Here is a 24,234-nt window from a genome sequence, read left to right as displayed (position 1 = left end):
ACCCACAGCGTGTCCCAAGCATCTGGGTAAGGTAAGGTAAAGGTAAAGGTACCCCTGCCCGTATGGGCCAGTCGTGTCCGACTCTAGGGTTGTGTGCCCATCTCACTTAAGAGGCTGGGGGCCAGTGCTGTCCGGAGACACTTCCGGGTCACGTGGCCAGCGTGACGAAGCTGCTCTGGCGAGCCAGCGCAGCACACGGAACGCAGTTTACCTTCCCGCTAGTAAGCGGTACCTATTTATCTACTTGCCCTTAGGGGTGCTTTCGAACTGCTAGGTGGGCAGGAGCTGGGACCGAAAGACGGGAGCTCACCCCGCCGCGGGGATTCGAACCGCCAACCATGCGATCGGCAAGTCCTAGGCACAGCACCACCCGCGTCCCTAAGCATCTGGGTAGGCTTGTCTAAACAAAAATGTTTTTTTAGCAGGCTCTGGAAAGCACCCTGTGAAGGCATCTGCCTGATGTCAAGAGGCGGGGAGTTCCAAAGTGTAGGTGTTGCCGCCCTCCAAGGTGGAGGTGCCACGTGGCACCAGCGGCAGAGCCAGTAGGACCGCCTGGAAGGTGATGGCCTCTCCTTCGGCGGAGGGGAGAGAACCTGCTGCTCCGAGCTTTCCCCTCTTAACTCTATGCTCTTGGGAGAGCCGGAAGAAGGGGCGGCATTGCGACTCTGCACGTTTCCTAACTCTGTGCTCTTGAGAAGAGCCGAGAGGAGCAACCCGGCTGCACGGCGCGCGCGCGAAACGTCATCTTCCAGCGCCTCCAAGGCGCGCTCCCCTCTGACGCAACGGCGCGATGGCTGCAGCCGTAGCGAGGATGGCCGCCTGTCGGGGGAAGGTCGGTGATCTGTGGGCGGAGAGCTGCGGCCTCCTTGGCGGCGCTCTTGGCCGGAGGCCCTGGAGCGGGGAGGCCCCGGGAAGCGCCGCCCAAGCCCGCTCCTCTGCCCCCGGCGCAGCCCCCGCGGCGTGGGGCCCCCGGCGCCCTCGGCTCTGGAGCAGCGCCGTCGCCCCAAGGACGAGGAGAGCGCCTCCTTTGCCTTCCCGCCCCCCGGGCAACGAGGCGAGGCGCTCGGGGAGCCTGCGGCCTGACGCTGCGCATGGGTCCCCCCTTCCCCGCCCCCCGAGTTTCTGGTTTATTCTGCGTCGAGTTTCTGGTTTATTCTCGGTAGGGATCATAGCTGTCAACTTCCCACCTTTTTAAAGGGAAATTACATTATTCTGAAAAGGATTCCTCGCAAGAAAAGGGGAAAGTTGACAGCTATGGTAGGGATCCCAGTGCAGAATAACTTGTGGGAGAGCGAGAGCCAGGCATTTTATTTTATTGCGTGTGCCATTGTGATTTAGGGGGTTGTCAGTGGTGGAGCATGCAGCCCTTAGCATGCAGAAGGTCCCAGGTTTAGTCCCCAGCATTTCTAGGCAGTGGAGAACCACTGCCAGTCAGTGCGGGCAATACAGAGCCAGGTGCAGTGTGACTCAGGTGGTGGCAGCTGCCCATGTTCCCATAGGGACGTTTGCATCCTTTGCCATGATTATAGTTGGCTTTATTCTGGTGATATCCCAACTAACACAAACTCTTTCCATTTCTCATCAGATCCATTTTCTTCTGCGCAATATAGTGCGAACCTTTGCTTCACAGACGGAGGGAGAAATCAGGGTGGCACAAGTGCTTAAAGAAAAGTTCCCTCAGGCTGCTGCTATCAAAGTAGTAGATATATCAGGTAATTAGCAAAGCCTCAGGCTCTGTCTGAACAGTTGCCATTCTGCAGGCTTTCCTGTGATCGGAATCATTTCTGTAGATAAGATTTGGAGAAAGGAATTGCTTTGTGGTTAATTGTAATTTTGGGTTAAGATTAAGAGTTGGCATTGTGTGCCCCTTAGTCTACCTTGTGGGTTTACATTAGCCTAATGAGAAATACTGTTTTTCTCATTTTGCTCTTGGATGCCTTTAATAAAGGTACTGTATATTGAAAAATGCAGTGGCAGTACTCTTAGAGAATCAACATGTAGAGAGAAATGAAAAGGCTAGATGAATTTCCCCCCAAATCTTGTAAATTCTAAGTCCAACTAACAGGCAGTTGGTTGCCTTAGGTTTCCCATGTTGTTGTTGTTGTTCTTTGGTGATCACTCGTAGCCAAATAAGATTGTTTTCCATGAATATGGTCTTAACAGTGTGTCCGTAAGTGACTGTGGAGGCCAGTTCTGGAGCTGCAAATCTTTCCACAGTGAGGACACAGGTTTCTGGGCAAGAGTTGATCACGGTGAGGATTTGCCAAACGTGCCTTCCTCTTAGCTCATGCAGAATACAATGCAGTTTTCATTTGGTATCCTCTGCAGTCATGAACATTTCATTTCATTATTTAATACTTTATACCATGTCTTGGCTGCCAAAGTATAGCATAGAACACAAAATAAAAATCACTTCCGCAAAATTATAATCAATAATGAAATTGAATGAATCCTAAAACTTAAAAATAAAGTTAAATGTTAGAATGAAATAAATTTTATAAGCCAGGTTGGGCCATGTATTAAAACAGGAAGAGCAAAGTGGCCTAGATATGCTCCTTGCTGAAGTATATTCCAAGGTTCAGGCAACACCACAGAGAAGGGTTGACTTTGTGTTCCCACAAATCGCACTAGTGTGAAATCTGGGGCACACAGCATTGCTTCTCTTGAGAGTGGGGTAGAACATATGGGAGGATTCTGAAAGTATAGAGGACCTGCACTATGAAGGTAGTTGCCAGGATGTTGAATTGGGCCCTGGAGCATATTAGACCAGAATAAAAGTGATATTGCACTGTGACATTCCATAGCTCCCAAACATGGCGAGCAGCACCTTCTGTTATCACTAGCTGAGAAACTTAACAGGAAAGTAGCACCAAAGAGAACCCCACTGTGTTCTGAAGAGCTGGAGAGCCAGCATGGTGTAGTGGTTAGGAGTGGTGGACTTATAATCTGGTGAACCAGGTTCGCTTCCCCGCTCCTCCACATGCAGCTGCTGGGTGACCTTGGGCTAATCACACTTCTCTGAAGTCTCTCAGCCTCACTCACCTCACAGTGTTTGTTGTAGGGGAGGAAGGGAAAGGAGATTGTTAGCCGCTTTGAGACTCCTTAAGGGGAGTGAAAGGCAGGATATCAAGTCCAAACTCTTCTTCTTCTTCTTCTTCTTCTTCTTCCTCTTTGTCTTCTTCTTTGTCTTCTTCTTTTTCTTCTGATGGAAGTGTAACCTTGTGCATAACGCCAAAACCGACAAGCCTCCCAACCTAGGCTCTGCCACCATCATGATCTTTGTCATTGAATAAACAACTTGTTTGCCCTCAACCATCCATCATCATAGGCTTATAGAACTGTAAAGTTGGAAGGGATCCGAAGGATCATCTAGTTCAACCCCTGCAATGTAGCAATATCCACTAGATCATACATGACAGAAAGGCACAAATGATATATTGTAGAGTTAGTTATTATAAATTGTCATGTGGTTTCTGTTACCATGTAGATTTCTTTCCCTGGTTGATTGTGTGACACCCCCCTCCAAAAGCCCCTATTTAAAAGTGATATCAAGTTAAAAGAGCATAGGGGATTGTTAAAATAAAATAGCTGAAAATATGGTAAAATCAAATCCATTTTGTCAAGGTGGCTGTGGAGCAATGTATGAAATCCATATAGAGTCTGAAGAGTTTAAGGAAAAGAGAATGGTACAGCAACACCAAATGGTCAATCAGGTAAGCAGGTTAACATATTCTGGGTTGTCTATCTCTGTGTGGGAAATTATATTACATTTTCAGTTTCATGGATGGTTTGGATCTTGAGTTTCAAGCATTTTGCAGGATAATCTGCTCTTTTCTGTTCAAGCTTCCCCAGACTGTTCCCTATTTCATTTTCTTTGAATTAACTTAATTGTTCAAGTCTTTGACCGTAGTTGGGATGAGCTAATACAAGCAGTAGAATAAATTTTTGTATGGCCAGATGTTTAGGTAAAGGTACCCCTGCCCATACGGGCCAGTCTTGACAGACTCTAGGGTTGTGCACCCATCTCACTCAAAGAGGCCGGGGGCCAGCGCTGTCCGGAGACACTTCCGGGTCACGTGGCCAGCGTGACATCGCTGCTCTGGCAAGCCAGAGCCGCACACGGAAACGCCGTTTACCTTCCCGCTAGTAAGCGGTCCCTATTTATCTACTTGCACCCGAGAGTGCTTTCGAACTGCTAGGTTGGCAGACGCTGGGACCGAGCAACGGGAGCGCACCCCGCCGCGGGGATTCGAACCGCCGACCTTTCGATCGGCAAGCCCTAGGTGCTGAGGCTTTAACCCACAGCGCCACCCGCGTCCCGTGATGGCCAGATGTTTAGAGCATGCTAATAATAATAATAATAATAATAATAATAATAATTTTTATTTGTATCCCGCCCTCCCCAGCCGAAGCCGGGCTCAGGGCGGCTAACAACACTAAAATAGTGCAACATTATAAAACATTATAAAAAATTAATTAAGAACAAATTGAAAATTGATGGCAACCATAACTAAAGTTTTGTAAAGATTGCCAAAGGAGGGAGTCAGGCTGGACCCTGACCAAAGGCCTGGTGGAACAGCTCTGTCTTGCAGGCCCTGCGGAAAGATGTCAAGTCCCGCAGGGCCCTAGTCTCTTGTGACAGAGCATTCCACCAGGTTGGAGCCGCAGCTGAAAAAGCCCTGGCTCTAGTTGAGGCCAGCCTAACCTCTCTGAGGCCTGGGACCTTCAAGATGTTTTTATTTGAAGACCGTAAGTTCCTCTGTGGGGCATACCAGGAGAGGCGGTCCCGCAGGTACGAGGGTCCTAGGCCGTATAGGGCTTTGAAGGTTAAAACCAGCACCTTAAACCTGATCCTGTACTCCACTGGGAGCCAGTGCAGCTGGTATAGCACCGGATGAATGTGATCTCGCAGCGAAGACCCCGTAAGTTGTTTTGGGTTGCCTTGGACAAGATAAACTGACCAACAGTTACAATAAATAATAAAAACAACAACAGAGATGGAATACTCTGAAGGTCGGTAACAATTCACCTGCTGCTCAGTGCATTGCAGTAAACAGCATCCATACCTGGACACAAATAGCTTCATTTTTTACCTAGTTGGGTTTTAAAATTCCACAAGCAGATGGCCAGAAGCACCTTTCCCCACTTTGAAAGCAAAATACATTGGATCAAATAGAAGTTGCTACTTTGAATTCTGTCTGTGCTTGAGGGGGTGTCTTGAACCATGCTTGGGTGTTGCCTTCTGCTCTTTGAGGTTGTTTCACCCCACTTTTTGTGTAGCTGCTTGCAATGCTTTCTTCCTCCAGGCTTTAAGTGATGAAATTAAAGCAATGCATGGACTACGGATATTTACTTCTGTTCCCAAGCATGGAAGCTAGGAGTGGCTGACAACGTGCAAGATTTTCATATTCCAGAAACTGGTGAGGCTCTGAGAGAATGCTGCTAGCACATGATACAGCCAGATGCCTTTATTTCCACCCTCCCATGCTTCTCCATCTCCCTCTGATCTACAAACTACAAATAAAATCACTGTGCTGATGTGCTGTAAAATAAGGGTACCTAAGGCTCGTTTCAAAAGCAGTATTTATTTCAGATGCAGAGGTCAGCTCTCTTAATTGCATTGATTAACCTCTTTTACCCAAGAAGACTCGTGTCAGAGTATCATGTGAGTCTCTTTTGCCAACAGCTGTAGAGAAAGAATGAAGAATATTGTAGACAGGAAGAAGTACTCCTTGATATCCACCCCTCTTTATGCAAAAGTATGCCAAAGTTCAAGGGAAAATTATAGATGAAATGTGCTGCACTTGTTTCTGGGGTTTATGGCAACTGAGGAGCTGAAAAGGAATTTCAGAACAACAACTTTAGAGAGATTACTGAAAGAAGAATGCAGATGCCTTGTACACAGAGTGCCTTCCTTGTAATAAGCTTGCTTTAAACCAGATGTTACAAACAGCGCAGTTTTCTAGGGTTAAATGATCCTAGCAACATTGTTTTATTAGCTGTGATGAGCAGGGCTGCCTGTCATGACCTTTCTAGGAATGTTACTGCAGTTAGTTTCTTGAAATGTTAAATGAGGCGTGATCTTTGGTGAAGAGTCATTTGCCATTTTAGCATGAGCAGCAGTGTTGAATTCTGAATATCTAAAATAAAAATGCTACTTAAGTTTTCTTCCAGTCTAACTGCAAAGCGCTCTGTACTCTAATAGTATTGTATAGTGGGCTGCACTGGAATACAAAAGGGACTTGTTGGACTGCAACTACAATTAGCCATATATCACACTGTGGTCTCTGGGAACCGCCAGTACCATTGCGATGCAGCCCACTGTAATATTGGTATAGGATCCTTTGCATGCCCTGCAGCAATGTTGAAAGGGCAACAGCATCACTTCAAGCCACAGAGAATGCAGCAACAGTATTAGATAAACCTCAGCAACCATAGCAACGTTGCTGGCATCCACCAATTACACGGCAGCATTAGGATGTCTTCACATTAACCTTGTGTGCCAGGAACCAAGCCATGCATAGTGACAGGGTACCCCTGTAATGCCATACTGCTCATCACACAGATGAGACTCAAACTGGCAGATACTACAGCACTTTCACCATTGTTTGAACCACTGTGGTGTCCTCAACACAAGGCAAGTTTTTTTAAATTACCACTTTAATAGGGTATCTTCCTGTGTGTTTAGTTCTCTGTAAATCTCACTAGAATCAAGAACTGAAGGGAAGATATATGCATGTTTTCATTACATAAACAGTCCAGCACTCACTGCAGCCGGGGGACTGAATCCCCTTTTTCCACATACAGAGCTTGCCAACAACTGCCTGTGTTGAAAGGGAAGCAGAATGAGGTGCAGAGGAGAAGGAAGATGGAAGCCCCTAAGAGCTGCTATTGATTGTGGTCACTTGCCATTCATACTCAACAGTTCTGAGCACTTAGCCAGGCAGAACACAGTATGGAATGTGAGCATTGGATACCACCTGCTAAGTGATTAATGTTACAAAATGGCTGTGGAACGTGATGGAGCAGATCATACATCTGTGCCTAAACACACTTTTGTCTGTCTTTTACTCATGTTAATAGAGAGAATCGTATCAACTTATCGTCTGTTGGCACTATAAAACACCCACTGTGATCCTAAAACATAGCTTGTGCTACAACCTTTATCACAGAAATGAGAGTGTTTCTTCAAATAAAACATAACCTCACTGTATCGCTGAAGTCTTGTTTTGGAGCTGTTTCACCAGAGTTCTAGTCAATTATTAATTCATTTTCTTGACTGCTTTCCACAAGTCTTAAAGCAACTTACAAACACTATAAAAATAAGAGTATTTAAAATTGGCAATTAACGCACGAAAATCCACTAATATAATCCCCTAATATTTAATCAACAAATGAAACGATGGATAAACTTGGTCACCATAAAAGAATGCCTGCAGGAGCCGTAATGACCTTAACATTCAAATGCTTGGGAGAAGAGAAATGTCTTTGTTTTGCACCAGAAAGATGTTAATGTCCCTGTTCACTTGAATAACTGAGAAACTATGGATGGACTTAGGGGACTGGCCTGCAAACAGACTGGCTTCTCATTGTAATGAGAATAGTGAAAATATTGGTGTAAAACCAGTCTCCACAAGAGGGAGAGAGGAGCCGTCCTTGCTTCATGGTACAAGCAGGAGGAAAGCAAGATGAGCTTAAGGTAAAGGTAAAGGGACCCCTGACCATTAGGTCCAGTTGTGGCCGACTCGGGGGTTGCGGCGCTCATCTCGCTTTATTGGCCGAGGGAGCCAGTGTACAGCTTCCAGGTCATATGGCCAGCAAAACTAAGCCGCTTCTGGTGAACCAGAGCAGCGCATGAAAACGCTGCTTACCTTCCCCCTGGAGCGGTACCTATTTATCTACTTGCACTTCGACATGCTTTTGATCTGGGCAGGAGCTTGGACCGAGCAATGGGAGCTCACCCCGTTGTGGGGATTCGAACCGCCGACCTTCTGATCGGCAAGCCCTAGGCTCTGTGGTTTAACCCACAGCACCACCCGCGTCCCCTATGCATGTATACTCTGAAGTAAACCTCCTTGTGCCGCTTATTATTTCTCCTCCTCCTCCTCCTCCTCAGCGCATTACAAACGTTTGAGGCTAGCTTGAAACTTGCAGGGGTCTTATTGGCAGAGGAGATTGTTCCTCTGTCACCTCCCACCTCTGGGAGTGGCCCTCTGGCAAAAACAAGTGTGTAAAATACCAGGTGTTAGACCTGCTTTTCATGTTTAGTGGGCAGTATTTGACTCACTACTAGAGATGTATGTTTTGTGGCAAGAATAAGGCAATGAGTGGTTGTGTTGTGGGGGTGGAGAGTATTGAGAAATACAAAGCACATATATTTCTAATCACACCTTAGCACACTTTGCTGATTAAGAGCATGGTAATTTGTTTTGCAAACAGGCATGTTCAGCAAATATATGAATTAATCTCTGCGTGGCATAGAGCACCCTTCCCCAACTTTGTGCCCTCAGGCTGGTTGGGCCTGATTGAAGTTGTAGTCCAAACCATCGGAAGATCACCAGGTTAGGGAAGGCTTGCATAGAAGTTCATGCTAAAGAAAGTAGAACCCAGCACAAATTTCTCACATGTCCGTCGCTGACCTTATTTAACACCAGCTACTGTGTGGGAAAAGCCACTGGGAATTGTGTTACATATTATAGTGGGCTGTTTGCCAAGCCTTCCAGAGATTTCTTTCTCCCTGCTTGCCTGGGAGACTAAAAGCAGAAGGAGAGCTTCCATCAAGCAAGGTCGTCAGAGGCTAAGCATCCATATGCACACTGAGTACAGTTGCCTAGCAGGCTTTGATAAAATCAAAGAATTGTAGAGTTGGAAGGGATTCCAACCCCTGCAAAGCAGGAGTCTTATCTAAAGCATCCATGATGGCTGGCCGTCCAATCTCTGCTTCAAACCTCCAAGGAAGGAGAGTCCACCACCTTCTAAGGAAGTGCATTCCTGATGTTTAGTTGGAATTTCCTTTCTTGTAACTTGAAGCCATTGGTTTGAGTCCTACCCTCCAGAGCAGGAGAAAACAAGCTTGCTCTATATTCCATGCAACAGCAATTGAGATATTTGAAGATGCTATCATATCTCTTCTCAGTCTCTCTTCCAGGCTAAACATACTCAGCTCCTTCAACCATTCCTCATAAGGCTTGGAACTGTTATAAAGTTTAGAGTGCGCACACATAGCAGACACACACTTCACAGAAAACCAATCCTTCGCCCTTCAAAATATAGGAAATATTTTCTGAGAAAACTACACATTAGTTTAGCACACAGAACAATCCCCCAAAGCCATCCTGACTCGGCTAAATATTTCCTCTGCAGAAGAGAAACCTTTCCCAATAGTTCTTTCACTTTCAAATCCTGTCTTAAGGGCATATTTTGTGTATGAATAGCGTGGGCCTGGCACCTGGATGAGAACATAACTATTTACCATCTCAAAAGAATGGCCAGATTGCCCAGGTAAAGCTATCAGTAAAACCTTATCAGATATCCTGGCAGAAAGGAGAATCCACACAATCAAATTTCTGTTGTAGACTGCCTCTTTCTGTGATTTATAGTTGATGCTTTTAGTGCATAGTCTTTGGCTAATGGGTTGGGCAACGTCTATAAAGGGGCTTGCACTCCTTTGTTCTGGGTCTCTCGCCTCCCTGCAAGGAGGTGGGGAACCCTGTTGCAATAGAAAAATAAAATCTGCCTTGCTTTCACTAGCTCCTTCCTCCATCCATCCTTATGGGACTCAAGAGTCCCTTGGGGAATTGGGCAGCAAAAGCCAACCCCTCCCATTTTTCTAAAACAGTTTCCAGACCCTTGATTATATTGGTTGCTCTCCTCTGCACATGTTCCGGCTCGTCAACATCCTTACTAAATTGTGGTGCCCAGAATTGGACACAGTACATGCTAGCAAGGTTATGCTTAAAATTCTATAAGGCAGGCTTAAGCAGTACATGGACCGAGAACTCCCAGAAGCGCAAGCTGGATTTTGAATGGGCAGAGGAACCAGAGACCAAATTGCAAATATGCACTGGATTATGGAGAAAGCTAGAGAGTTCCAGAAAAACATCTACTTCTGCTTCATTGACTATGCAAAAGCATTTGACTGTGTCGACCACAGCAAACTGGCAAGTTCTTAAAGAAATGGGAGTGCCTGATCACATCATCTGTCTCCTGAGAAATCTCTATGTGGGACAAGAAGCTACAGTTAGAACAGGATATGGAATAACTGATTGGTTCAAAATTGGGAAAGGAGTATGACAAGGCTGTATATTGTCTCCTTGCTTATTTAACTTATATTTAATTCATCATGTGAAAGGCTGGACTGGATGAATCCCAAACTGGAATTAAGATTGCCGGAAGAAAAATCAGCAACCTCAGATATGCAGATGACACAACCTTGATGGCAGTAAGTGAGGAGGAATTAACCTTTTAATGAGGGTGAAAGAGCACAAAATAATGTCTGAAGCTCAACATCAAAAAACCTAAAATCATGGCCACCGGTCCCATCACCTCCTGGCAAATAGAAGCGTAAGAAATGGAGGCAGTGAGAGATTTTACTTGCTAGGGCTCCATGATCACTGCAGATGGTGACAGCAGTCACAAAATTAAAAGACACCTGCTTCTTGGAGAAAAGCAATGACCAACCTAGACAGCATCTTAAAAAGCAGAAACATCACCTTGCCAACAAAGGTCCGTCTAGTTCAAGCTCTGGTTTTCCCAGTAGTGATGTATGGAAGTGAGAGCTGGACCATACAGAAGGCTGATCGCCAAAGAATGGATGCTTTTGAATTCTGGTGCTGGAGGAGACTCTTGAGAGTCCCATGGACTGCAAGAAGATCAAACCTCTCCATTCTGAAGGAAATCAGCCCTGAGTGCTCACTGGAAGTACAGATCCTGAAGCTGAGGCTCCAAGACTTTGGCCACCTCATGAGAAGAGAAGTCTCCCTGGAGAAGACCCTGATGCTGGGAAAGATTGAGGGCTCAAGGAGAAGGGGACGACAGAGGACGAGATGGTTGGACTGTGTTCTCGAAGCTACCAGCATAAGTTTGACCAAACTGCGGGAGGCAGTGGAAGACAGGAGTGCCTGGTATGCTCTGGTCACGAAGAGGTGGACACGACTAAACGACAAATGCCTTTCCTTGACCCGGACCCTCGACTTCTGTTGAGGCAGCTTAGAATACCGGCAGCTTTAGCTATTTTTGTCCCGAGAACTAAACACACAGGAAGATTCGCTGCTAAAGCCGTGATAAAAACTCGCCCCGTGTCTTGGACCCCGCGGTGGAAACTTCCCCCTTTCAGAGCAAAAGAAAAGAGAAGGAAGCGCCGCCCGCGGGGTTTCCTGCCCGCACAAGCCACGGTCCCGCCCCTTCCCTCAGATTTATTTCAGGACCTGTAAACGCGCTCTTCTTTCCTGCCTTGACCAATCAGGACATTCGATGGCCCCTTTCAGCCCGCCCCCCGTCCCTCCTTCCCGGTTGCATCAGCCTTTCCCTCCGCGCTCCTCGGAAGCCCCCCGCCCTGCATTGGCGTCATTCCCGGCCCTCGCCCAATCGGGGCAGCCGCGACTCTCCTCTCGCCGAGTCGCGTCATTCCCCTTTGCGGCCAATGGCGGCGAGGCCGGCTTGGGAAAGGGGGCGGGGCGGAGCCTTTATAAGGCCTTGCTCTGGCGCCGCCGCCGCCGCTTCCTCGCCCCTCGCTCTCCGCCCGCCGTGCCCAGCGCCGTCGCCATGGCAACCGCCTCCGCGCTCCCGCTCTTCCGGATCCTGGCCCGAGCCGCCTCGGCCGGCCCCGCCGCCCCTTGCTGCTGCCCGCGCCTGCCCGGCCCGAGGGGGACTCGCCGGCTGCTGCACCTCACGGCGCCCAGGTAGGTAGGCCGGGGCGGGGGGTCGTCTCTTGGGCGGTGGAGCCTCCCTGGCCGGGCGCAGACTACCGGAGGAGGAGGAGGAGAATGAACTGGGGTCTAGTTCGAGGCTTTCCCCTCTCTTTCCCTGCCCCCCCCCCGCGTGTCCCTGGCTTCGCCCGGCCGCCGCCTTGGGAGAGGAAAGGGGGCAGGAGGGGCTGGCGGCGACCCCCCCGCGACCCCCTCTCCCCCCGGCCCATTTCTGCCCCGCTGCTTCCCTCAGGGAGCCCCTCCCGGGCGGGCGGGCGGGCGTCGTGGCGCGACTCCCCCTGGCGGCGGCGCGGAGGGCGGCAGGCTGATGAAATCGCCCCGGCCGCTTGCATGGCTCGGCCCGGAGCTGCTGCTGTTGCTGCTGTCGCCGCGGAGTTTCGCGCCGCCAGCCCGGGGTTGCTTCCGTGCCTCTGATGGGGCGGGTCCCGGGAATGCTTCAGTATTATGGGCATCCAGGAGCAAAGAGGTGGAGGTGCAGAGTGTTGTGTTGGGCCAGGAGACCCGAGGTCACTGCGCTCCCCGGGGTCTAGCAGCCACTGTCTCTCAGCCCACCCTCCCGCGCAGGGTTGTTGTGGGAGATTATACCAGGAGGGGGAGAACCACATGCGCCGCCTTGAGCGCTTTGGAGAAAAAAAGGTGGGCTATTAAATAAATCCATAAATAGTCGTTGCTTGAAAAGGAGTACTGGATCCTGTCCCTAGAAACCTGCTGAAGTGGAGGGTGCGGGTCCCAAGACTTTCAAGGGCGAAGTGCGGAGCCTTAATTGGGAAAGGGGCACCTGTCATTTCTCTCTCTCCCTGGTGCTCTTATCGCTTGAGGAAGCCTGGTCTGCTTGCATGCAAGATAATATTCTGCAGAGCGCAGTTGCACCTTCCCCACTTCATGGAAAACAGCTTTGAGAACTTGGTTGGTGTTGGGAAAACAAGTTTCCCAGGCACTTTTTGAGATTCTGGAAGTTTGAAGAGTGCAAAAGGAATGTGTGAGAAAGATGATCTCTTTCCCCAGCAGATTTGCCCTGTGGGTATCAGTGTACCTGATTCACCAAGACCCATTGCATGCTAGCCAAAACCCCAGCATGGATGGCTCACAGTAGCGGCAAGGGGGTTTCCTGCCTCACTGCAGCAAGAAGTGAAACTTGCTTCGGAGGCTGCACCAAAATATCCTCCATTGTTTGCACAGAGATAGTAGCTTGAGTAAAATGCTTTTGCCTGAATATATTTAAATGTTCTTCCAAATGGGCTCTGCGAAGTCATTCCACTGATAGTGCATGTAGAATTGGGCATTTCTTATTTTTTAGAGCAAGAGAAGGCCTGATCTTGTTCTGGAGCTCATCCTTTTCTTACTCTTCATAGTGCCTATGAAGTTATGTAATGCCTTTGTGGCAGATTGTTCGTTTGAAGTTTTTAGCATTCTTGCTCCGTTTTGCCAACTGTTGGCTGTAGAGCGCATGCATTCGGCTGTGCCCCCCCCCCCATGTCCCTGTCCTTTTGTTAGGCTCCTGTCTCCCATGAGATCTGTGAACCTTTAAGTGTTGGGTCAGATAGCCTGGGAATAAGTGTAAGCTGCTCTGTGGGAAAGTAATGAATTTCCAACAAGACACTACTAACCTTTTTGGGGATCAAATGCTTTAAGAACTCTCTGCTTGCAGGAATGAAGCAGTTGTCATTTCTGGGAGGAAGCTGGCCCGGCAGATCAGGCAAGAAGCCCGTCATGAAGTGGAGCAGTGGGTTGCAGATGGAAACAAAAGGCCCCATCTCAGTGTGGTTCTAGTTGGTGAAAACCCTGCCAGCCACTCCTATGTCCTGAACAAAACCAAGGCTGCGGCTGATGTAGGTAAGTCTTTCCTGGCCAGCGTCTTCTGCAGTATTAGTCATTGCACTATTGCTGGCAGAAAAAGGGTCTCAGAGGAGTGTCGGTCCCCATAACTCAGCTTGGTTTGTCTCTGCTCCTGGAGCCTGTCTCAGCTGCTGCTTCCTCAGCTGCCCTTCGTTTTGAGCAGTGTAACCTCGCCTTACCTCAGGAATACTGGCTGCAAGTGGTTCCCAGGGTTTAAAAGAGGCATCCTTCCTGGCCCTACCTGGACACACCTGAGACTGAACCTGGGATTTTTTTGTATGCAAAGCAAGTGCTCAGCTGCTGAGCTACAGGCCTCCTCTAAATTTTGGGCAGTGAAGGGGCTGGGGTGCAGACGGGTGTGCCTTTCAGCTGTATGGCAGACTGCAGCAGGGTTTGGCCAATACACTCCCCCCCCCACCACAGTCCACTTAATTTTGGTTTCTCTGGCTTCTGCCATCTCGTCCCTAATGCTGCTGCTCTAATAATCCTGCTTCAATTTTGTGTCAGTAATTGTTTCAAAGCTTGAGGTGGGAAATTGAAGTAGGGCTTGAAAAGTTTCAAGCTGAAAAATGCAGCAGGTGTTGCCTCTTTAGTACTTCCTGCTACTATGGTGGTATTAGTAGCCACAGCAGAGATCTAAACACTTTAAAGCAATATTTTGGGTTGCTGAGCTTTGTCAGAACTCTGTCTAGGCAGCAGTTGCTTTTGGGGCTTCACTCTAGATGTGACTTTTGAGTGGAAAATGTAAAAGGAGAAAGACCCCAGGGCTTAGCAGCCACTTGAGGTTTTCATTTCACTGGTCAGATTGCAGTTACTGGATCTTCACTGCCTCATCCACTCTTGCACTCTTGCTGTAGTTTGACATGAGGACAGTGGGCCTCATGTATCCTAAAGAATGTACACAACATTTTTGCACTGTTAAGCAACTCTGGTATTCATAGCTTCGTTTAGCTGGCTCCAGCAGTTCCCTTGCATAGTTTGCAAGCCTGCTAAGTGTTTTGGGAGGGGAAGTGCTAACCAGGGGCAAAAGGCACAGGCTCACTGTCTGTCCAGATGTAGGATCATATATAAAGACACTTGTGCTTCACCAACTCGTGGACAATGTCACAATTAAAAGCCCTTCCCCATAGTCCAGGACACTTTTCACTAGAAAAGCCAAAATGGGGTGTTGCTCACTGCATCTATTATTTCTTTTGCTTCTTCAGAATACTTTTCTAACAAACATTTCAAAATCGATTGCATTCTGCGTTTCCATCTGGATCTATTCCATATCTTAATTTCGTGTGTTCTTCTGTTTGCCTATTGTGTTCCTTCTCTCCTGTATTTTCCCTCCATAATGACTTTTTAAAAAAACTGTAAATGGCTTTGGACCAGGATTCTATTCGATTTCTCCCCTCCTGCCCCCCAAATAAAACAGAATAAAGTTTACACTGGAGCCATTCCTTGACTTATACTCATGAAGTATGGTTTACCAGCTTCAATCGTCTTTTGACCCTCTTTCATCACTTTTGGTACTTGTAGGAATCAGCAGCGAAACGATCCTGAAGCCAGCCTCCATCACTGAAGAGGAGTTGCTTGATTTAATCAGCAAGCTAAACAATGACAGAAATGTAGATGGCCTCCTGGTTCAGCTCCCTTTGCCTGGTGAGTGCCGTGCTTTAGGAGAAGCTCTTCATCCAGCATCCCTAGACACAGACCCATAAGTGATTTCCCCCTCTGCTCATCCTGTTCCTGGGATTACATTCATCCGACTCCTTGCACTAAAACCTCCCCCCCCCCCGCTTTCCCCCCCAGAGCATATCGATGAGAGGAAGGTCTGCAATGCTGTGAACCCAGAGAAAGACGTGGATGGCTTCCATGTGGTGAATGTGGGCCGGATGTGCCTTGACCAATACTCCATGCTGCCAGCGACGCCTTGGGGCGTGTGGGAAATCATCAAGAGAACGGGTAGGTGTTTGTGTGCAAATACTGCCGACCTTGAGTCGCTTGAAAGAAGGCAGAGCCTGACTTGGGTGTGCTGTGTTGCAGGGATTCCGACCCTCGGCAAGAATGTGGTTGTGGCTGGACGGTCAAAGAACGTGGGGATGCCCATTGCCATGCTGCTTCATACGGATGGGCGGCACGAGCGCCCTGGAGGTGAGGGTCTGGGGGGCCTTCAAGTGCGAGCTGCTTTGCCCAGGGATTCTTTTCCTCTTGGTCCACTTTCCCGGAGAGACAGAGGCTTTTCTGATCTTTGCAGGAGGCAGCAAGTCATGTTTGCTGCGAGTTCTTGTCACTGTGTGGCCCCAGACTGACAGGTCCACTGTGATACTGCCTCTTGCTTGCCTGGATAGAAAAGGGTGGGGGGTGTTGCAGGGGTGGGGGCTGCATGTGCAAAACTGGCTTTTACAGTACAAAGTTAAGAACCACACTGGTCGCTCCACCCACTTGCCTGCATGTTGCCCATATAACCCTTGCATTATATGGAAGGTGTGCCTGACACACATTTCCCCTTCAGCTGAAGCCTTTAACTCCGAATCGTTAAACTGTTGTTGTTTTTTAATGCGCTTTTTCTTGAGGCGCTGGGAGGTCTTGCTGGACCTCTTAGTTGGGAGTATACAAAATAATCAAACCCAAACTGTTTCATGAGGCGGGTGTGAGGAGTGCAGCCTCTGTGGGTGGTAGGAGCACGTGGCGAATTGCCAGAGGAGATGCAGCCCCATTCCCCCTTCCTAGCTGCCGCTTGCCCTTCCGAAGGCTGTTGGAGGCTTCTGCCAGGAGGCCCGGTGTGTCCTGTTCTCACTGTAACGTTTCCTCTTTCCAGGGGATGCAACAGTAACCATCTCTCACCGCTACACTCCAAAGGAACAGCTCAAGCAGCACACGATTCTTGCTGACATTGTGGTTGCAGCTGCAGGTAAGATTCTGGGTGGCTTCTTTAAGAAAAACAGCCTGAAAGCAGAAGCCCTTGAAGAACACAGCTGCCGTTCCTGTAGTGGCCATGCTAAGAATAACTAGGAAGGCTTCTGCTAGGAGTCTGAATGCAGACACTACTGCCTGTGGAATTTCACATGCTGCTTCAAGCAGATGGCTGTTGGCTTGCAATGGCTGCCCTATGTTACGATGGATGACAGGCACCCTTTGTCAAGCTCTTGGGCTTTGTTCTGTGGACGTCTGCCTGTGGCCGCAATTAAATGAAGATCGGTAGCTGCCTTAGATGTTACATGCCGAAATGAAAGTGAATGAATTAAAATGTTAACCCCTGAAATGTTGCATTGCAGGGATCCCTAATCTGATTACAGCCGATATGATCAAAGAGGGAGCTGCGGTTATTGACGTTGGCATAAACCGAGTCCGGGACCCTGTTACTGCAAAACCAAAACTTGTTGGAGATGTGGATTTTGAAGGTAAGCAGGGTGCTTTGTATTTGGACCCCCAGCCCTCACAGTGACTGATCTTGCCTTGCCTTAGGCCACCAGAGGCCATGCAGTTGTTTTGGAGTATGCCTCCCATCCATCTTGTTCTGACTGGGGCTGATGGGAATTGTAGTTCAAAACATCTTGAGAGCACCGGGTTGGGGAAGGCTGGGTTAGGCAGATAGGCTCCTGCTGTCTCAGCTATCCTTGGGAGGGTTGCAGTTTTGAACGAGCTGCATAGCTTCTCCTATAAGGCAGTGGGCTAGCTTGATGCAGAATATATCCGGTTACTTGATATCTTACATAAAAAAAGATTGTAATTCTTCCTTGTAACTTCATCCTGCAACTTCTGTGTTGGATGGAGCAGCTGGTGGGCTGCGAATTTTGAATCTGGTGCGTGCTCTTGGCAGCACGGAGTGGACTCTTGCGTGTGACCTTGTTTCAGCGAGTAATGGCAGGAGTTCAAATTTCTGAAAGCTTTAGCACATGCAGCTCTTGATACTGTAAATATCAGCTCAGCTAACGTATTAAGACAGTTTGCCCGACAGAGAAACACCTAGAATGTACACCACTGTGTGGTTTGGGGCTTCTGGCAAAAGGGCCTGACTCCCTTTCCACTGTTGCCCTCGCAGGACTTCCCCTACCAATTACTCTGGCTGATCATATGGAAATACTCTTAACTATGGAAGGCATCTAGAATGGAGAATATGAGGGGTGCAGGCAGTAGACTTCGAAGGACAGTGTAGCTCATTAGGGTTTTTATTTGGTAAAGGTAAATAAGGATTCTGAACCTCTTATAGGACAAGGATACAAATTATGGGTATGTTATCTCACAATGCTAAGTTTTAGATATTTGGTTTTTGTTTTATTTGGCAACTAGCATGGAGACAAAAGCTCAGAGGTCTCTGAGTCTGGGAGAGGTCTATGGTGGCTTTCCAGTGGTCAGGGGAAGTGGCAGTAGTGCTGTCAGCAGCCCCTGTGGCTCTTACTTTGCCCTGCCTGGTCCCCTTGCCCCCCAGCATTCACTCTGTTGTGTCACCACAGCCTTTCCCAGCCCAGATTTCAGGATTAGCTTCCTTGGGGCAGCCTCCCTCTGCACCCCCCATCTTCTGTGATGGCTCTCTGCCTGTGGAATACTCTCCCCATGGAGACTTGCCTGATGCCTTTGTTGCATATCTTTTAAGTGCCAGGCGAAAGCATTCCTCTTCTCCCAGGCCTTTGGCTAATTAAACAATCTATGGCCTTTTAAACTGTGTGTCTGTGTGGGATTGTTTTTGTTTGTTACTATGGTACACATTTTTATGTTTTTCTATTGTAAACTGCCCTTTGATCCTTGGGTGAAGGGCAGTATAGAAATACAGCAACAATTTTGTCCTCGGTTCGCCTCTGTCCTGCTTGCAGCCTCCTCCTGGGGCTTTTGACACTTGTTTTCCTTCTGTGCTCCATCATCTCCTTTCCTCTTTTTCTCCAGGTGTGAAGCAGAAAGCCAGCTACATCACTCCAGTCCCTGGTGGGGTTGGGCCCATGACAGTTGCCATGCTCATGAAGAACACCATCATTGCTGCAAAAAAATTGTGGCGGCCTCAGGAGCTGGAAGCCCTAAGTGCCTAATGCTGGACTTCCTAGGGGCAAGCAGGAGCAGCAGCATTCCAAATCTCTTCCCAAACACAGCCTAAGGGACAATGCAATATTTATTTATTGGCTGAAAGGGCATCAGAGAGTCTCGCTCTGGAGTATTTATTTTAAAGCAATTTTTTCCCAAGGCAAAAGGGTCCAACATGATACATGATTCCGATCATTTAAGCGTCTGCATTTATGTGCGGGAACCAAGCTTGAGGTTAGGATAGAGGGGAGTGATTGTGCTATCTCTCAAACCCCGTAGGAAGCTGTAACTGAGGGCCAAGTGTGTGTGTTCATTGTACAAAATGTGTCTTAGTGTGTACATGGTGCAATTTCAATTCACCAACCTCTGCCGAACCCAGGAGATACTGTGTTATCTGCTAGGATTATACCACAGCTATTCTGGAGTCAGATGTTGCTATTTTCTACAAAGCCTTATTTGTATGACCTTTCGAAGATCTTGTAACAAAAGTTCTCAGTTCCTAAACATTTTTTCTGAAGATGGAATGGACTCAAAAGCTAGACAGTATTTTGAGAATATAGTGTTGTGTTAGCCTGCAAAAACTTGGGTGAAGCTCGCTGTGCCTGTTCAAGCTTGCTTGCTATTTACATGGGCTGTTACTGGAGCTTGGAGGTTGCATCTGAATAAAAGCGATTCACATAGCACATTCAAACCTTTGCATTCCAATGTGTGCACTGACAAGGGGGATCTTAATTGTGCAGCAGCCGAAGAAGAATAGTAACTTGGTGGTAAAGGGTATGTGTTGTGTGCCAAAGGTCCGAAGTAGTATCCCTGGCATTTGTGTCCCCAGGTTTTTTTGAATACCAAATCTCCGTGTGACCCATGTGGTTTTTTTGCAGTCTGGTAAGAGTCCCTTTTTTTTGTGAGACTTGACATTTCCAATATGTGATTACATCTGATAACACACTATTGCTCTCTCTCTCTCCAACCTGGTGCCTTCTAGATATGTGGTCAACAGTGCCCAGCATCATCCAGCTATGCTGGCCATGAGTCATGGGAATTGTAGTCTAAAGCATCTACGGGGGCACCATGGTGTGGAATCCTGACTTACAGCACCCAAGTCATTTTAGATGGTATAAATCTAAGAGAATCCTTAGCAAAATACTGAATTGGCTCTTGAAGGTGAACATGATTTTCATGAGCACAACACAAATGGAAGAGGTTCAAAAATTTATTAGACTATAAATGTTACTATAGTAGCAATGTAATAGCTCTGGGGCTGAAAATCTTTTCCTTTTGAAATTGTGTGTGTGTGTAGTGGCACTGAGCACTGCAGTGCAAAGTAGCTGATGGTGGGAGTAATAGATTTCACAAGAACAGGTGCATGAAAACACTTGGCTTCCACAAACAGCCTTTTGATTTACAAATCCTGCTAAAACTTTATAACAGTATTGTTAAAGCAACCTCTACTAAGCAGTACACAGTAGTGGTACAAAATAAGTAAGGGAAATATACAAGGCTATGTTCAAGTTCAAGTTGTTCTTGCAGCCTTCACTGGCTTGGCACCTTCCAATGGTTTAGGAATCCAAATCCTACGAACCTCCACTAGCCTGGCCACGCTACAAAGGACTGATGGGGCACAAGTTTCAGGGAGGCTAAGTTAATTCTATTTAGAAGTTGTTGCCCAGGCATAATACACTGTTTTGTTGAAATTTGTCCAACAGTTAATGGGTACTTGATTGACATAATATGATAAATAGGATGCTAAATTCAAGTTTTTCTTTTGTTTTGACTTCAATATTTACAAAGTTACAAGGAAATCACCATTAAGTTCACACAGGTTCAAACCAGGTGCAATATTTAGCAGGCCAGAATATTCTGTACATAAGAGTCCTGCTTTAGAAGTAAAGTATCCTTTCCAAAGAAAATGTCAAGTCTTTGAAACTGCACAATAGGGAAGAAATGGTAACTGAAATTTTTTTGATTCCAAGATGTTTTTTTCTGACAAGTAGAAGGAATGAGCTTTAAGCCAGTTAAGGCCAACAGCAATCAGCAAACTATCAGATAGCTTGGCAGCCAGGTGACAAGCCACACACTCACATTTCTGTTGTAGATCACCTTTTTCTGTGACACGTGTGTGATGCTGTTTGGGTGGTCCTTGGCTAAGGGACAATTTCTAAAGCCTTTAAAAGTTCTTGTGCTCCTTTTATCTGGGTCCTCACCTCCTACTGAGCAGAGTGGGGGGGGGGCCTTCTGTTGCAACAGAATAATAAAGATCTGCCTTGCTTTCACTGGCTCTTGCCTCAGCTCCTTCTCTTGACCAATAATAGCTCAGTTGGTTAGAGCAATAGTGCAGATAATGCAAAGATTGCAGGTTCAGTCCCTGTATGGAGCAGCTGCATATTCCTACATTGCAGGGGGGTTGGTCCATTCCAACTCTATGATCACAAACTTGGGGGACTTGAGTCCCTTAAAAGGGGTGTTAGGCTGTTAAAGCCCACCCTCCAATTTCTTGGGGACAGTGGTATTGGCACACACCGAGGGAGGTATCTCATGGCACTATGGTTGGCCAGGGATGCCATGCTAGGAACCCCCAGCTCTTAACAGAAAACACTCATTCACTAAGGGCTTACCCACATTTCCTCGTGTTCAGATGGCGAAGGTGACCATTCTCTTGGAACCAGCTTGGGGCCTTCATGGTAAATGCACAAACAACTAGCATTTCTCATGAAGGAATTCCACAGGAGGTGTCTCCTTGGGCAAATTGTTGAGAGTCATCAGAAGTCCAAATCTGCTTTGCTGCAACTGGATTCTGTTGCTCCTCCGCCTTCGCCAACAAGCATGTGCAGCATTCAGATAAATGATACGTCATTTGAAGATGGCAGTAATCCGGCTCCTCCTGCCTCTGCAATACTATGGTTGATAGTGAGAGAGAGGCTTTTTCTACAGGAGTGGAAGGTTTTATACGCTTAGCTACCAAGTGAATAAAAAAGCTACTGGCTCCACTGAGAGATGTCCTACTGAAATCCCTGAGCCTTCAGAGGAAAAGACCAGCAGGTCCAATTGGAAGGAACTGCTGCAGACCACAGGGAAGACACCCAAGTCCAAAAATGATACTGTTCCTCCGTCCAAGGAGCTCAAGTTCTAATAAGTTCCTTTGTTCCCACAGACTTTTAAAGTCCTATTTCCATGTTGCTTGGATGGATCTTAAGCTGGAGATCTAGGGTCATCATGGCACGTGACCAAGCAGGATTGAATGTCACAAACTGTCTAATTTTCTGATGCTAAATGTGTGTATATATATATATATATCTACATAGAAAGGACCCCCCTATTCCTGGGACTATAGAGTGGTCTCGCTGCCCATGTCCCGGGGGTGCTTCTCTGTGTCAGTGTCTTCATAATCTGACTCCATCTCTATCTTCACCTGGGGCACAGCACAGATGGGATTTCGAGAGTAATTAAATGCAGGAGAAGACGGGCAGGAAATCTTCAGGTGAAGTGTGATACTGGAAGAAAAGCAGAAAAGGGGGGGTTAGTTGGTCGGACCACTGCAGCCAAGGAATTCTATTCTATTCTACTCAGGCCTTGTTGTCCCTCTGCCTGTCAGCTCATCATGCGGCACATCTGAACAAACCCCCTTTCCACCCCTCTCTTGTGGACCCTGAAGGCTCACGAAGCAGCTGCAACCTGGTGCCCTCTTGGCTCCCTGGCCCACAGTTCCAATCCTTTCTCGTCTTGCCACTTCCTCCTGGGCTGACCATGGTGGTGGCGGTGGCAGAGTTGGGTCCAGCCCTGCTTTTTGGCTTGGCCAAAGCTGCCCTTTGTTTCACTGGGTGCTGCTCTTCAGCCCATTGCTTGCTTTGCTCCACTTCCTCCGGCCATCCTGTGCCTTGGCCAGTCTCTCTGCATCTCTCTCTGACTTGTTGCACAGGCTCTCTCCTCACTCTGAGGACAGCGGGCTTCCTTCCAGTTGCCTCACTGTCATTGTCCTTTTCCTCATTCCTTCTTCACTTAACGTTCCTCATACCTCCATTGGCTTGACCTCAGCTGCCTTGCCAATCATTTAATTTATTTACTTATTTACAGCCCACCTTTTCCTCCAAGGAGCTCAAGGTGGTATACATGGTTCTTCTCCCCCCTTTTCATTTAATGCCCACAACAACTCTGAGGGGAGGTTAAGCTGAGAGGCAGTGACTGGCCCAAGGTCACAAGCAGTGAGCTTAATGGCCAAGTGGCAATTTGAACCCTGGTCTCCCAGGTCCTAGTCCAACACTCTAACCTGCACTGCAATAGCCCACCCACCCTCCCTCCCTCCCAAGATGTATTTCCAGCTGTCAGCTGGCGCAGCAAACACTATTTGTGCCCTTGATTTGACTCAGAGCTAAATGGACCAGTTTTTATGTCATGTCACTGAAGCTGACTTGAAAACATTAGTTGTTCCATGAAATGCTCACATTCCATATTTTTATTATGCCAATCTGTGCTGCAAGACTAGAAGATAAGAGGGTTGGGGCCCTCAGGAAATCTCCACTTGGACATGTTCACCTGGATGAGTTGCTCTCCAATTTGTGTGCTGTTTCAAAGTGCCAAATAAACATTTCATTGTGTAAATCAGTGCAATGACTGCTTAACATTGCAGGGCGTAGACGTAAGAAATGGCAGAACCCTTTGCAAATTGAAAAGGGGTATAGCAATGAGGCATTTAATTGCTAACCCCTTCATAATTGTTAATAATCTTCCTATTATTAATTCGCCTTTATCAGGACTTCCCCCCACCACCAGAACTCAGCCACTGCCATTATAAGAGAACAAGGGTGGTGTTCATGCTGAGTTACAGCACCTCTTTTTCTAGAAAAATAGCACTGCCCCTTATAACCCCATCACCTTCTGCTTTCTGCCCCCCAGATCTGGAAGACTCTCTGTTTGCATTTCTTTACGTTAAAGTAGGAAGGCTGTCAGCTGACCAGGTGTGCTGATTACCTGCGATCCAGGTCTGACCCGTTAGGAGATGCATCAGAACGCAAAGCTGCAGCTGGAAGACCTCTTTCCTGCAGAGAAACAGAGATGGCTATGAAACTGTTTCAAGGCAGGGGAGGAGGAAAGCATGAAGTGAATAAGAGAGAGGAAGAGCTGCAGAAGGAAAGGCCCGGCTTATTTCCAACCAAGTTCTCATCACCCATTCCCAAGGTGCCTCCATCCATCACTGACCACTTTCTTGGAAGGAACTGTTTAGTGAAAAAGGATTTTGGATTTAATGAAATTTGCATGCCCTGACCTGCCCTCAACCAATTTTAGTAGAACTACGTTCTTCCAAGCAATGGCTTGAAGCCACCCCCAAATGCAAAACCCTCACCCCACCCTTCTGGCCCAGGGAGTGCTTTAGGGCAGGGAGTGTGGGCTCAGTGAGAACATGACACACCATGAGATTTCTGGGAGCTCATGACCTCTGGGCCCCTGTTGGCACCCCCACTTCCAGAAATTAACATGGGGC

The 24,234-nt window shown here is 47.6% G+C and overlaps 3 protein-coding genes across 7 annotated transcripts in view; 2 read left to right on the top strand and 1 right to left on the bottom strand.

Annotated features, from left to right (window-relative positions):
* The first annotated feature begins 689 nt into the window (after positions 1–689).
* Positions 690–13,666, top strand: BOLA3 (bolA family member 3). 5 transcript variants are annotated; one of them, XM_083454417.1, is made up of 5 exons: positions 705–832; positions 1,586–1,712; positions 3,625–3,713; positions 5,307–5,420; positions 13,576–13,666. In XM_083454417.1, exons 1-4 carry the CDS (start codon positions 791–793, stop codon positions 5,376–5,378), a joined length of 330 nt encoding a protein of 109 aa, XP_083310543.1. In that variant the 5' UTR covers positions 705–790; the 3' UTR covers positions 5,379–5,420; positions 13,576–13,666. The 5 variants fall into 5 exon arrangements, with proteins under 5 accessions (XP_083310540.1, XP_083310543.1, XP_083310542.1 ...); XM_083454416.1 differs by lacking the exon at positions 13,576–13,666 and adding an exon at positions 6,808–7,213; XM_083454415.1 differs by lacking the exon at positions 13,576–13,666 and adding an exon at positions 5,687–7,213.
* MTHFD2 (methylenetetrahydrofolate dehydrogenase (NADP+ dependent) 2, methenyltetrahydrofolate cyclohydrolase) lies at positions 11,627–19,446 on the top strand. Its single transcript, XM_083454147.1, is given in 9 exon segments — positions 11,627–11,713; positions 11,716–11,900; positions 13,576–13,760; positions 15,285–15,407; positions 15,558–15,710; positions 15,792–15,899; positions 16,567–16,659; positions 17,024–17,149; positions 18,630–19,446. Coding segments are annotated over 9 exon segments (1,185 nt in total). The 5' UTR covers positions 11,627–11,641; the 3' UTR covers positions 18,770–19,446.
* The window catches only part of SLC4A5 (solute carrier family 4 member 5), an 84,830-nt gene continuing 79,953 nt past the window's right edge, over positions 19,358–24,234 (bottom strand). The window contains exons 25-26 of the mRNA XM_083453765.1: positions 23,724–23,791; positions 19,358–22,249 (exon numbers count right to left, since the gene is read on the bottom strand). Coding sequence (XP_083309891.1) covers positions 22,084–22,249; positions 23,724–23,791 — 234 coding nt within the window. The 3' untranslated portion in view covers positions 19,358–22,083. The remainder of the gene's footprint in view (positions 22,250–23,723; positions 23,792–24,234) is intronic.

The sequence above is a fragment of the Podarcis tiliguerta genome (assembly GCF_965153285.1).
Source record: "Podarcis tiliguerta genome assembly, chromosome: 8".
Taxonomy (NCBI): Eukaryota; Metazoa; Chordata; class Lepidosauria; order Squamata; family Lacertidae; genus Podarcis; species Podarcis tiliguerta.
The sequence above is the reverse complement of the archived record's forward strand: the minus strand, read 5'-3'. Positions and strand labels throughout refer to the sequence as shown.

Coding starts and splice junctions, on each gene's coding strand:
- BOLA3 (XM_083454417.1), top strand. CDS start 791: ATGGCTGCAGCCGTAGCGAGGATGGCCGCCTGTCGGGGGAAG. Junction 833..1,585: donor TGGCCGCCTGTCGGGGGAAG/GTCGGTGATCTG, acceptor ATTTCTCATCAG/ATCCATTTTCTTCTGCGCAA. Junction 3,714..5,306: donor AACACCAAATGGTCAATCAG/GTAAGCAGGTTA, acceptor TTCTTCCTCCAG/GCTTTAAGTGATGAAATTAA.